Source organism: Martes martes (genome assembly GCF_963455335.1).
Source record: "Martes martes genome assembly, chromosome: 14".
NCBI lineage: Eukaryota > Metazoa > Chordata > Mammalia > Carnivora > Mustelidae > Martes > Martes martes.
Genome location: NC_137902.1, coordinates 25,104,258 through 25,118,068, shown reverse-complemented (window position 1 = coordinate 25,118,068; position 13,811 = coordinate 25,104,258). Strand labels below are relative to the sequence as shown.

Below are 13,811 nucleotides of genomic sequence, written 5' to 3'. Positions count from 1 at the left end.
TGCCCTGGCCCTATCCTGGTTGCCCTGCACTGCTGGCAGCATGTGGGCCCAGTGGGTCCTGGGCCAGAGCTGGCCCTGTTGCCCTAAGGCTGGCCCCTCCTCTCCTCCTCTCCCTTCCTTTCTCCCCACTGGCCTCAGATTGTTCTCCAGGCGTTTGCTAGCGCCGTTTTCCCACTGAGCGCCTCTCCCTTCTGCCCGTCAGTCCGAACTCTCTTGTCCTTCAGGGCCCAGGACAAATCTTGTTTCTTCCAAGAGGCTGTCTCTGACTCACTGTGAAATGGGAAGGGCACCTCAGCCTCAGTTGGAGAGCATTATCCTAAGAGGGGTATTTATCCTAAAGAAGAGAAGGCTCAGGGGGACCCAAGGAGCGAATGGGGGACACTTCTGGATCCGTGCAAGGACAGCTTTCCTAACAGCTGTAGTTGTTCAGAGAGGGGGGGACAGACAGCCTTGGGATGTGGTGAGCTTCTTGTCCCCGGGGGTATTCTAGGCAAGGCTGGGTGAGAGTTTGGCAGAGAGAAATGGATTTCCTCTGGAGACACTAAGAATTTTGTAAAGAAATTATATTCAAATATTTTCACACCTCCAAGCTTTGATTCTCTCACATCCGACTGGCTCCTTAGGGCCCAGGTGCTGGCTTCTCTTCTCTTCACCCACTGCCTAGGCCTGGGCACACAGCGGGTCAGTGAGTGGGTGACCTGAGTGCCACCTGGAGGGGAGGAAACCCTGGCCCTGGCCTCACTGGCCTTGTGGGGCCTGGTTATTTCCGCCCTGGCGCAAAGGATCGCCATTCCCCCTCCCACCCCGCCAGGCGCCAGATTCTGCAGGAGCCGAAGACTGACAAATTCCTGCCCGAAAGATGAAAGCCGGGAGACCAAGAGGGTTGCCAGCCGAGCAGCATCTCCTGTGGCCTCGCGCTGCTCCCTGCTCCGGGCCCCGACATAAACACCTCCAAGGTGGGCAGCCATGTGTCCCCGGCCTGGGGGGTAGAACTTGTTGCTTCCGAATGGGCCAGCCCATCCTTGGGGTGACAGGTTGCCCTCTGCCCTGTCTCCAAGCGGGGACCCTGGGCTGAGCCTGGCCCCAGGGCACTCTCCCATGGCTTTGGGGGCCCGGCCCCTTTCCTGGCTTTCAGTCAGCTCTGACCTCCGCTGGCCCTTCTGCGTAGGGCGCCCTGCCCGGCTGCTCCGTCTCCAGTGTCATCTATTTCAGGCACAGCTGGGCACACCGAGGGGATGCTTATTTTGGAGATGGCCAGCAGCCTGTAGCTGCTCCCGACCCCGAGGGGCAGCCTGGCTGGGAGAGAAGACAGACTTGGGCTGGGCACTGGCTCCGGGGATTCCATTTTTAGCTGTTTCCCAGCATCTCCTGTACCTTTCCGCCTGACTCCTCCAAGATTTCAAGCAAGGCTGAAAGGGTCATTTTCCTGCCCCTCCTCTCCCCACCCCCTGCTGTTTCTCCTGCCTTCTCTACTTTCCCCTCTCATCTCCACTTTGTAGCTTCTTCTTCCTGGTCCTCAGTCAAGGATGCCATTCATGACCCATGTGAAGTCCTATAGTCTGGTGCAGAACGCTCATTGCCTGCTGCGGGGGAACCTGACTGTGGTTGGCAGACGACCTGAGTAGGCACTGGTACCTGAAGTTGTCAAGTACCTCGGGCTCAGGGGCTGCCCACCCTACCTCTGACCCCCACGTCATCATCGCAATGCAGTTGTGATTCCCCCCGTTCTCTAGCTGAGTGACCTGGGGCTGGGAGGCAAGGTGACTCAAGTGCTGGCTTGGATATTTCAGTCTAGGCCTGTATCACCCCAGAGCCCATGCACTCTCTTCGGAGCCCTGGGGCGGGTAAACCATAACAGTGGCTCAAACTTACCTCGTAACTATAAAGGGCCAGGTACCCTGCTAGGTGCCCTCTGTAGCTTACTGCATTTGGACTTCACTGCATCCCTGCTGAGCGGGTGTTAGAGTACAGATGTTATACACCTCGGTGAATGCTGACTTCTCGGCTGAAGAAGAGAGGCCCAAAGAGGTTAAGCTATTTATCTAAGGTGCTATGGCCAGGAAATGATGCAGCCAGGATTTGAACCTCGGCTGATGACTTCAAAATCCTTACACTTAACTATGCTTCTGTCCTGCCTACAAGTATATGGATTCGGGTTCCTAAAAAACCCCAAATACCCTTAGGTTACATTATGAGAAGTCTAGCGCAAGTATCCAGGGAGGCGGTGGCCACACTGTGCCTTGAGGGGGTCGGGGAACATCTGGAGCACTCAGTCTGGTTCTGCTCATTGTCTAAGTGGTGGGAAGGTGTGTGGTGGGTCTGAGTATTCCCTGAGGGGAGTGTTTTCTCCATGGGGCTACCCCAGAGGTAGTATTGGCACAGAGGGACACTGAAGCTGAGACGTTAAGTAAATCTATCCAAGATATCCTTGGATATAGGGAGCTAGATTTCAGTCTAAGAGAAGGAACTTGCTTTCTTAGAGGAGCTCAGCAGTGGCTCGGGTTGCCTGAGAAGCCCAGTAGCAGCCACGTTCAAGTACAGAAGGACCCCTGAAGGGGCAGAGCTTGGGGAGCACACATCCAGCCCCATTCAGAAGCCTGTGCTGACGGTCTGCCCAGCTCCATGGGCCCTGGGCCATGTCCTGAGTGCGTGGGGTGGGGTGAGGTGGGGAGGGGAGTGTGGGGATATGTGTGTGTGTGAGGCCTGAGACAGTCTCCTTCCTGTAGGCTCTGGCTGGCATCTCTGAGCCTTTTGTTTTCTTGTCACCCTGCTGTCCCTGTCCCTTCCTCTCCATCTCCAACCCTAGAGTTGTCTAGGGCCAGTGCCCGCAATGCCTAAGGTATGGGGAGCAGGAGCTGTTCTCCGAGGCCCCCAGTCAGCCCACAGCCTGTCCCAGGTCCCTACAACCGTCTCTCAGGCCTCCGCCTCCTATTTGGGCCACCTTGTCTCTGCCTCTCTGCAGCCCCCAGCCTCTCTGCACCATCGCTGTCACAGAGTCAATTCCCTGGAATAATCGCATTTTCCGGTTGGCTCCCTCCTTCTTGCCAAGCACGATGCTGGGAATCCCAACCAGCCAGGCCCCAAGAGGCCTCTCCAGGCGGGCGGCAGTGCGGGGTTGGGTGGTGCTGGGGGCAGTGGTGGCCAGCACCCTCTCTTGCCAGGGCCCAAACAACACTGTTCCTGAAAGGTGCAGGGGGAGAACAAAAACAAGGAGGCTTTAGAGACTGTCTCTAGATTCAGCTGGAGCTGAATTCTGGCCTTAGCGGCCCATACTAGTCCAGTCCTCCAAGATTTGCTTTCACATCCAGCACCCCAGCCATTCTTATCCAGGTCCTGGAGAGAAAGCACAGATCCTCCCTTGGGGAGGCTCAGCGAAAAGGCTCCCAGGGAAGGATTGGCCCGTGATGTGGTCTACAGTGGCACTAGCCAAATTTGGGGACTATGACTCCCACAGAGAGGGTGCAGGTTCAATAAAGAAGGAGGGCCTGAAATCAAAGAATGTGATGTGGGGAGTTGGACAGACCTTGCTTCATTCTCGGATCTGTCACTTGGTGGCTGTCACGTCACATCTCTGAGCTTTATCTCCATAATGGGAACACTTCCATGGGATGTTTTAAGGATGAAATGCAGGGGTAATTTATCATGCATGATGACTTTTATTATAGATGATAGGACTCCATAAAGTAGGACATAACACAGCCATTAAAAAAATATGGTGTTGGAAACATGGTTATTGGCATGAAAAGGTGTTCAGGACATAGTGGAAAAGCTAGTTTTGAAAAGGAAATCTGTATAACAGGGTTCTTAGCCTGGAGTCCATGCCCATGGATGGCTTTATGGGATTCACAGATGTCCTGAAGTTATCCACAGAATTTAGGAAGAATATGTGTTCTTCTGAGGACACAGGTCAAAATTATCACATTTTCAAAGGGATTTGTTACCCATAAAAGGTTAAAAACTACTGGAGTTTATATAGCATGATTTGATTTTTGTATTAGAAAAAGTAACTGAGGAATATAACAGGGAAAAAAGCTGGAAGGTCCTCACCCAAATATTAAAAGAGTATTTTTTCCCAGATGGTGGGCTGAGAAGTGATTATTTTTTCTTTTTGCTCATCTGTCTTTTCTACAAAATAGTCTATCTTGCTTGTATGATTAAAAAGAAAAAGAGGTTGATTTCTAGTTAAGTCACTTTCAAAAGGAAATCCCGGATAAATTTACTTAAGTTCTCGCAACCTCAGTGTCCTTCTGTGGGAATGATAACTCAAGAGGCGATTGTTAGGGTAAGATGAGACAATTTATGCAAAGAGTCTTTCTGGGGAAGGGGGTAGGATGTCCACAGTGCATTCAACAAATATTTACTGCTGTCGACTTGAGTGCTCAGCGCTGTTCTAGCTGCAGGGGATCAAAAGGGAGTTAAGTTCATTTAAAAAACAAACAAACAAACAAACACTTTTATAAGCGTGGCATGTAGAAGGAATGTTCAATTTGGTGCTCCTCCTTCCAGCCCCCATCCTTTACTTAAACAAATAGTTAGAGGTCCTGCGTGACTTGGTTTCCCCGACCTGCGGCTGAGCCTCCGTCCCAAGCCTCTTCCATACTGTTCACAGTGCCGTGGGTATTTCACGGTGCAGACTGGAAAGGCTGGCGGCAGGAAGCGCACAGGTGACGGGGTGGGGGAGGAGGGGACTGCTGGGCCCGTGTGACAGTCACCCTGTCTCTCCCCCTCCCCGGCCGCAGACAGCGAGTTGGTGCTCCCGGATTGCCTGCGGCCGCGCTCCTTCACCGCCCTGCGGCGGCCGTCCCTGCGGCGCGACGCCGACGAGGCGCGCCTCTCTGTGAGCCTGTGCGACCTCAACGTGCCGGGCGCCGAGGGCGACGAGGCCGCGCCGGCCGCCGGCTGCCCCATCCCGCAGAACTCGCTCAACTCGCAGCACAGCCGCGCGTTGCCCGCGCAGCTCGACGGCGACCTGCGCTTCCACGCTCTGCGCGCCGGGGCGCACGTGCGGATCCTGGACGAGCAGACCGTAGCGCGCCTGGAGCACGGGCGCGACGAGCGCGCGCTCGTCTTCACCAGCCGGCCCGTGCGCGTGGCCGAGACCATCTTCATCAAGGTCACGCGTTCGAGCGGCGCGAGGCCCGGGGCGCTCTCCTTCGGCGTCACCACGTGCGACCCCGGCACGTTGCGGCCCGCGGACCTGCCCTTCAGCCCCGAGGCCTTGGCGGACCGCAAGGAGTTCTGGGCCGTGTGCCGCGTGCCTGGGCCCCTGCACAGCGGCGACATCCTGGGCCTGGTGGTCAACGCCGACGGCGAGCTGCACCTCAGCCACAACGGCGCCGCGGCGGGCATGCAGCTGTGCGTGGACGCCACGCAGCCGCTCTGGATGCTCTTCGGCCTGCATGGAGCCGTCACGCAGATCCGCATCCTCGGTGAGTGCCTTCCCCGAGGGCCCCTCCGACAGCGCCAGCGACCGTGCCCTTTCCTGGAGGACAGGGCCCATCCGGGGAAGGAGAAGGGGGCGAGTCCGCCGCGCCCCGCTGCCTCGCGCTGTCTTGCCACTGAGTCACAGGCACCGAAATGAGTTCTGGGCCGGACTCCATCCGCTGGACCTTGTCCTTCAGTCTCACCAGCCTCGTCCTGGGGGCAGGCAGAAAAGTGTGGATCCCTGAGTTTCATTCCCAGAATCTGATTAAGCCATGTCCCCACAGGCACATAAACTCAGTGGCCACTTAAAAATGAGAAAAAAGGTTTCCACCAGCAGTTAACGTTCTGAGGCTCAGTTTCCATTTCTCCAAAATGGGAATTAAAGCCTCTGCCTCATAAGGGCGGCAGCATGTCTAGATGGGAAGTTTGGTATGTCCGAAGCCAGGTGTTTGTGCTTTGTGGTGCCTGGGTTGGGAGCCTATGGGGAATCCGAGCAGAGGGCTTTGGAGGAAATGGGATTGCAGAGGTCTGGGCCTTTATTTCCTGGGTTTGAATGGACGGAATTTGAATGGACTGGTGGATATGGACTTGTGAAAGTTGTTTCTCAGAGTGTTCTGTGAGGAAAAAGTCGGGGATCTTTACTGCAGAACTTCTCAGAGCCTTTAATATGTAATGTGAATCTTTAATGAGGCAGGCGGTGGTGGTTATCATGTACAGCTTTTTTTTTTTTTTAAAGATTTTATTTATTTGACAGAGTGGGAGAGACCGTGAGAGAGGGAACACAGGCAGGGGGAGTGGGTGAGGGAGAAGCAGGCTCCTTACTGAGCAGGGAGCCCAACGCAGGGCTCTATCCAAGGACCCTGGTATCATGACCTGAGCTGAAGGCAGATGCCCAACAGCTGAGCCACCCAGGTGCCCCACTGTACAGCTTTTTCTAAACTAATTTAACCAGAAATCTTTTTTTCTCATAAAGCATCTCTAGGGACCTCTGGTTCCCCAGAATGAGCAGGTATTCATACTTTACAAGAGCTGGCCTCCTAACCAGCTGTGGTAGATTGGGCTAGTTCCATTAAATTCACCAGGAGGACCTGGTACAGATTTTTGAATCCCACCTGCAGAGATTTTGATTCTGTAGATGTTGGCTAAGTCCTGGGCATCTGAATTTTTATTTTTAAGATTTTAATTTTTAGAGAGCGAGAAAGCAGAGTGGGGGAAAGAGAGAGAGAATCCCAAGTAGGCTCCTGATGCAGGGCTTGATCTCACGATCTCACGACCCTGAGATTATGACCTGAGCTGAAATCAAGAGTCGAAGGCTTAACTGACTGAGCTACCCAGGAACCCCTCTGAATTCTTTAAATAGGTTTGCTTAGGCAAGTTTGGAGACCTGGGCTTCACAGCCCCATCCTAGACCTCACCCCAGGAGGCTTTGTAGACAGGGTAATGTGTGTATGCAAGTGAATGTGTGTTATGCTCTAAGATTGGTATGTCTGTATATAGGCACATGTGAGTAACTAAATGCATGTGTATTTATGTGTGTAATGCTGTTGTTGATGATTCTATGTTGGAGTTTGCGAAATCAGATAAAATAAGTGGGGACTTCCTACTCTGGAAAAAGACCAAATGAAGACGGAGTGAAAAAATCTGAAAAGGAATTAAATGAGGCAAGATGCTAAGAAGTTATTATTGAGGGAAGATAAATCAGGAAGGAATGAAAAGAAATCAGGAAGGAAAGAAGTTGGGGTGAAAATTCAGGATGGGATAAAAAGAAATCAGACTGGGGTGCAGAAAAAAATCAGGCTGAGGTAAACAAAATAACAGAACTACTTGGCTACACTCACTGGGAGACACTGCTCCTCAGATGAAGGAAATTGTATAAGGGGTGGGTACTATCCTGCCTCAGCACCATCTTAGATAAGTAGCTTTCCACTGAGATTCCTGTTTCTCAGAGAGGCTTACTAGACACAGGAGGAGCTTAAAAAAAATCAGGACTTAAATGTCCTGAGAGGTAAGTGGACCAAGGTGGGTGTTTAAGAGTAATCATCCAGATACATGCTAAACAGTGTATGCCAAACAGAGTGCACCTGGGCTGTAGGAGAACTGGGCATCTCAGCAGATTGGTGTTTGGGGATCCTGTGGACTGCAAAGGAAAAACAAACCAGTGATAGTGTGTGAAGGGTAATTATTTACAGAGGAGTGCTGTGCTTCATGAAAGGCCTAAATGAACTAAGAATGGAAGGATATTTCCTTTATTCCAAAACGATCACTAAGTTTCATACCTAATGACAAAATATGAGAAACATTCTCATTAAAGTCAGGAATATGATAGGGGGATGCCTTACAGTGTTGTTCTGAAAATGCTAGCCAGTGCAATAAGGCAAGAAAACTAGGAGGTGTGAATTTCTGAAAGAAGAGGCTAGTTAACTTGAAGAGAAACCCCGTGTGGCTATCTAATGCATATTCTTGGAAACAGTGACTATTGACTTAGAACACGTGATGATAAAAGGATCTCATGGAGCATTTATGTGTAGGGCTGTATGTTAGAGCCTTGGGAGAGTCACAGGTGAATAAGATTTCCTGCTCTCAGAAAGCTCATCACCTGGGAAAACAAAGCTGCATACCTGGGCAAAGAACAAATAATACCCAACTTTGTGGTAGTTTAGTCCAATGTATGTGGTGTGTGTGCCTGGTCAGTGCTAAATAATGTGGTTTGTGGGGGTAGTCAAAGCTGCCCAGAGGAGGACAGCCCCAAGGGGCTCCCTGGACAGTTAGCTCTTTGGGGGCAAGGGCTCTGTCGGTCTTCTTCTCAGTGTTATGTTTACACAGTGGATGGTACCTGGTAGGTACCTGGTACCTTGTTGAAGGGAGAGCGGTGGGGGTGGGAGGTAGGAAGAAAAGAGGGAGGTGAGGAGAGGAAGAGGGAAGGAAGGAAGGAGAGAATGTGGCACAGAATGAGCTTGGGAGATGCTGAAGGGCATCCAAAAGGTGCCATTGTAGTTGAGACGGTGGGTGATACCCAGGGGCAGTGACGGAGGGAGCACGGGGCTTGGACCCGGAGGGCCAGGCTAGGGCTGGAAGGGCTACGCCAGGCAGGAGGAGGGGGTCTTTGTTTGCTGGCATGGGAAACCTCGAAGGTGAGGGTGCGTAGGAAGGGTAGAGGTGGGATTCCAGGCAGGGGGCTCGTTTGGAGACTGCTGATGCAGTAACACCAGAGCATGAAGTGGCCCTCCAGTTTGTGGGTGGAAACCGAGAGCTGGGGCAGGGCAGTGGGCCTCTTTCTGGAATCCTGCCCTGAGCCCACCCAGTGGCTGGGCTGTGTGGTGGTGCTGTGTCAGCACTTTCTCTCCTGGGACCCTCTAGGAGGGGCAGAGAGTCACGCTTTCTCCCAGTGGGCCCCTCAGTGGCTCATGCGTCCCTCCCTTCCCCTCTGCAGGCTCCACCATCCTGGCAGAGCGGGGCATCCCATCACTCTCCTGTTCCCCTGCCTCCACACCAACCTCGCCCAGCGCCCTGGGCAGCCGCCTCTCCGACCCTTTGCTCAGCACATGCAGCTCCGGACCGCTGGGGAGCTCTGCGGGCGGTAAGTAGGCTGGCCACTGCAGTTCCGTGGTGCCCCTGGCGGACCCCCACACCCCGAGACCCCCTGGCTGAGGTGGGAGTACAGCCTCATGTCAGAGTCGAGCACTGGATGAACTGGAGATACACTTGGCGAACGCTTGTTGGATGGTGATTTCTTTTTAAAGATTTTATTTATTTGAGAGAGAGAGAGTGAGTGTGAGAGAGCATGAGAGGGGAGAAGATCAGAGGGAGAAGCAGACCCCCCTTGGAGCTGGGAGCCCGATGTGGGACTCGATCCTGGTACTCTGGGATCATGACCTGACCTGAAGGCAGTCACTTAACCAAGTGAGCCACCCAGGCGCCCGGGTGGTGATCTCTTGGGTGAATCCCACCCTGTCCCCCAGCTGGGCACCTTTCTCCAGAGCACTTTCTAGCACACTGGGAAGAACAAAGGATAGCTCAGCGGGGGCCTTCCTTAAAAGACTCTGGGCCCCCTCCCTTCTTCCACCCCTCTTCTCCTCTCACTGCCTCATGGGCACTCTGGCCCCTCATCAGGGGCCTCCCAGCGCCCAGGAAGTGGGTTGTCAGGGGAAATAGGCAGATGCTAATCGATGGAGTGAGAGACAGGAGACCGGGGGGCTCTCTTCCTGTGAACCTGGGGCCAGACTGGACCATGTAACCTCTGAGTGGCGTCCCCTTATCCCCAGGGACAGCCCCCAACTCTCCAGTAAGCCTGCCCGAATCGCCAGTGACCCCAGGCACAGGACAGTGGAGTGATGAGTGCACCATTTGCTATGAGCACGCCGTGGACACGGTCATCTACACGTGTGGCCACATGTGCCTCTGCTATGCCTGTGGCCTTCGCCTCAAGAAGGCCCTGCACGCCTGCTGCCCCATCTGCCGCCGCCCCATCAAGGACATTATCAAGACCTACCGCAGCTCCTAGCCCCTTGTGGCGCCCCAGCCTGCACGCCTGCCTCCGCAGGCTTTGGCCCCACTCCAGCCAAGGGGCAAGCCCACAGGGCCCCTTCTCTTCTTCCGCATTTTGGAAACTCTTTTCCCTTCTTCATTAAACACGGGAAACTGAGGCCCTCGAAGGTTTGGGGAGAAAGGGAGTATCAGGGAGGTGAGGGGCAGAAACAAATTGCCCAGCAGAGGGGAGGGGAGGAGTCTGCACTCTTCCTGTTTTTCCCTTCTCTGCACCCACTCTACCCTGCTTGCTAAACGGGGGTCTCAGCCTCTCCTAATCCTTCCCCATCTGGGGCAGATTGCTAGGAAGTCCTCTAGTCCATGTGAGAATTAGAAAACATGTCCCTTCCTCTGGGCAGATGTGTCCCTGAGCTAGGGCCTTCGGAGTATGGCCTGGACGTCAGTCTCCATTTGTTCTCTCAGCCAGCTGTCTTTGAGCAGTGTACAACCTGCTTGACAGCAGCCCCAGGCAGGCAGCCCGAGCTGCTGCCTTACTCTCTGACCTGTACCAACCTTCTTCCTCTCTCCCCTGCCCTCAGGCCTGACGGCCAGGGTACAGCTGGCAGATACCTCTCACACTGGGCAGGCTGCAGCCCCCATGCCATTCCCCTCTCCCACTTACCCAGGGTGGGTAGATGGACAGGCCTGGGTCTCTGACCCTGTGCCCTGGCTGAGATGCAGAAGGGCCCTTCCTGGCCATAGCCTTTCTGCCCCAGTCATCTCGCCAGATGCTGCCGCCCAGGGACAGCCTTGCTGTAGGTTGGAGAGCAGCGTCTGTCTTCTGGAAGGTTCTCTAAGAGCAGGTTTACCTTTGCCCTCTGAGACCTGTCCTCCCGGATCTCAGTGCTGTCTTGGACCTGGCTGCTACTCAGACTGTAGTATCCCCAGGTGAGGCCAGGACCCTGGAGTGGGGGTGGGGTACCCTGGGGGGTAACACCAGCCTTTTTTCTTATTTTAATTTATTTATTTATTTGGTTTGTGGGTTGTTTTTTGGGGGGGTATGATTGAGTTGCCAATCCCCTGGGGCCCCTAGAAATGCTGCCCTGGTGTGCAGAGTGCCTGGCAAGAAAGGGCTGCAGGGATAGCTCTCAGAATCTTCCCCAGGCTCCAGCCCCAAGTTCATAGCCATCTCTGCTTACCATGAATTAGAACTCCATAAAAACAGGCTGAATTGGGAGGACTCCTGTCCAAGTGTGTCTATTTTGCAGAGATAAACTGAGCTTCCTTAGTGTCCTAAGGCTGGTGGATCTCCCAGAGCCTCAAAGTGCCCTTCCCCTCTGGGCTGCAGCGGGGTCATCAGAGTTGGCTCAGCTACGTCAGGAGGCCCAGGAGCTTCCCCTTCCACAAGGAGGTATGCAGTTCTGGCAAGGCTGAAGGAAGGGAGCCGAGCTTGGGTCAGGGAATGGGACTGGGAGGGCCTACTCGAAGTAGGGGTTGGGGAGGCTGTTCTTAGTAAGGTTCTTTACCCTCAGGAAAGATGAGGAGGGAAGGGGCCAGGTCCCGGCCCCTCTGAGTTATTTCTGGTTCTGGGGTGGCATGCCCCCCCACCCCTGCTCTTAGGCTAGTTGTCTCACCTTGCCAGCCCTACCCAATAGACCGTGGGCTGGCGCCTGCTCCCACACGCTTGGCCTAGTTTCCCCCCAGCCTCCCAGCCCTCTGCCCCCTCTGATGGCTTTTCATGCCCATCAGAGACCGCTGCTTCTGTAGCTGGCAGAGTGTGGGATTCGGATTCTAGACCTGGCCGCTGGGCAGTGGGGTGGCCCTGGCCGAGTCAGAGTCCTTCTCAGCCTCAGCAGGCACCTCTGTAAAATGATTGGGGAGGAGAGCAGACTTTCTGTGGGACTCTTGGGACTTCTATGGTGAGGGGCTGCTGTGGGGTGTTGGGTGGGATAGCACTGGGGGGGGGTCAGAACGCTAGCCTGGGCCTTTGACTGCCCCTGCCTTGCACTGGGCCTCCAGGAAGTCATGGTTCCACTGTGGGTCTCCATTTCCCAGTCACTGACCCTGGAGACCCCCCTCCATGGGAGTCGAGGGTGGGGTGGGCCAGGTGGTGGCCCTGTCCCACCAGGAGTCTCCTCTCAGAGGCAAGGGAAGGTCTTACGTGCAGGGGCTGCGTGGCCTGTGGTTTGGGGAGAGGAAGCCATCCGTGTCACTGTCTCTGTTAGTTCTGGGATAGTTGCTGCCTCCTTTGTGAACTTGGGTCGCTGTGATTGTGAATAAAGGTGATTTCGTACCAGCCTGAGGGCTGTGCTGTGCTGTGCTGTGTGGAGGGCTGGGGAGGGAGGACTAAGATGGGGTTGGGGAGGAAGGGGAAGGGTCAGGTGTCAACAATCAGGGGAGACTCCCTGGAGCGGGGGACAGGAGCATGACCTGGGGCTTGGACAGCAGGGGCCAGAATGCCAGGTAAGCCTTGTAAGTTGAAAGAGAGAAGCCACTGCCCTTTGGTGCCCTCAGATCCCTGGATCCGTGAGGGGCAGGAACAGAGTCCCTGAGGCCTCCTCAGCTCTCTGTTAAGGCTGAGGTGGGCCCAAACCTGGCCCTACACCCTTGTGGGGTGGCACTGCCACCTAGGGGCTAATGGGAGGATGACAAATCCATCATGCAGGTCAGGAGGGGCCAATACTTACCGGGTGACAGCAGCCTAGAAAAGGGAGGCCTCTGGCTCCGGACCTTTAGTGAAACTTTCTCAATGTACTGAGTATACCTGGTTGCCTGTAGAAGCTGGGAGTGGTGGAGCGGATCTAGGCACAGTGTGGGAATCTTGCCCATCTGTTGGGTCTGGGACTCCAGCACAGAGCATGCCTGCCTTCCCGTTGTCTCTCCTGGGATGATGCTCTGGTCCCTACAGCAGGACAGCCCAGCCCTGTTTACTGGTGTCCAGCAAAAGCAGGGGAGCACCCGGGGCTCCAAGCTGAGGGGCCAGCCAGGCCTGCTAGATGTGGGTCTTTTGCCCCAAGGTCTGCATCCCTCTCTCTTAAAGCCTTGGCCACCGCCCAGAAGTTTCCTATAGGCAGGGAAGGGGGTTTGGGGGTGGGGAGGAAGGGAAGGGAAACTTGAGCATGGCTCTCACCAACGAAAGTGGCAACTCACCTGCCTCCCCCCCGCCCCTCCAGTGTCCTCAGAGGGGCCCGGGACCGTGCAGTTCATGCTGCATTCTGGATGCAAATGGTGCTTTTTGCCATGCAGCCGGATGGCTTTTCTGATGGCAGGGAGAATTAAGAGGTGATTCTGTTCAGTTAAAAAGGCCAAAAACTTTATTTAGTTTTCAGGGAAATACAAGATGTAAACATAAACAAAATACAAAACAAAACAACCCAAATCTTACAGTCTAGAAGCATGCCAAGACAGAATATTTTCTGCAGACCAAAGAGTCCCGTCAACAGGATAAAGGACACCTGGAAAGTGGCAGGCCAAGGGGTTGCATCCCTTCCCCAAGGACACTGCATTCTTGTGATGAAAAAAATTAAAAAAAAAACCCCACTATTAAAAATATTAGAAACATGGAGATAGTTTAGCACCACCATTGATCCTGGAAATGTTTTAGCACTCAAATCAACTGCGCTGAATTCACCGTCCTTACCTTCAGTTTCTCTGCTAAGGGTAGAAGAGGGCACAGCCTCCTCTGGACCCCACAGAGCCCACCAGGAGCTGCGAGGGGCTCAGTGGGCCCTGGGAAGGACTCCCCAAAGCTCTGGGGCCCCAGAGACACCCAACAGTTCACAGGCAACCACGCGCTCCCCAAACCACACTTCAGGGACCTGCCACTCACATCTTCACTCAGAAGTCACCTTCCCGCAGACCTCTCAGGAACAGTCAGTGAAACCCTTTTCCCAGCCTGTATCCCAGGTTTCAAGAAAACCTGT

At 54.2% G+C, this 13,811-nt stretch overlaps 1 protein-coding gene across 1 annotated transcript in view; it reads left to right on the top strand.

Moving 5' to 3' along the window:
• NEURL1 (neuralized E3 ubiquitin protein ligase 1) overlaps positions 1-12,189 on the top strand; it is a 33,299-nt gene extending 21,110 nt beyond the window's left edge. Inside the window, exons 4-6 of the mRNA XM_080823725.1 lie at positions 4,740-5,429; positions 8,855-9,001; positions 9,687-12,189. Coding sequence (XP_080679851.1) covers positions 4,740-5,429; positions 8,855-9,001; positions 9,687-9,925 — 1,076 coding nt within the window. The 3' untranslated portion in view covers positions 9,926-12,189. The remainder of the gene's footprint in view (positions 1-4,739; positions 5,430-8,854; positions 9,002-9,686) is intronic.
• Positions 12,190-13,811: the final 1,622 nt, after the last annotated feature.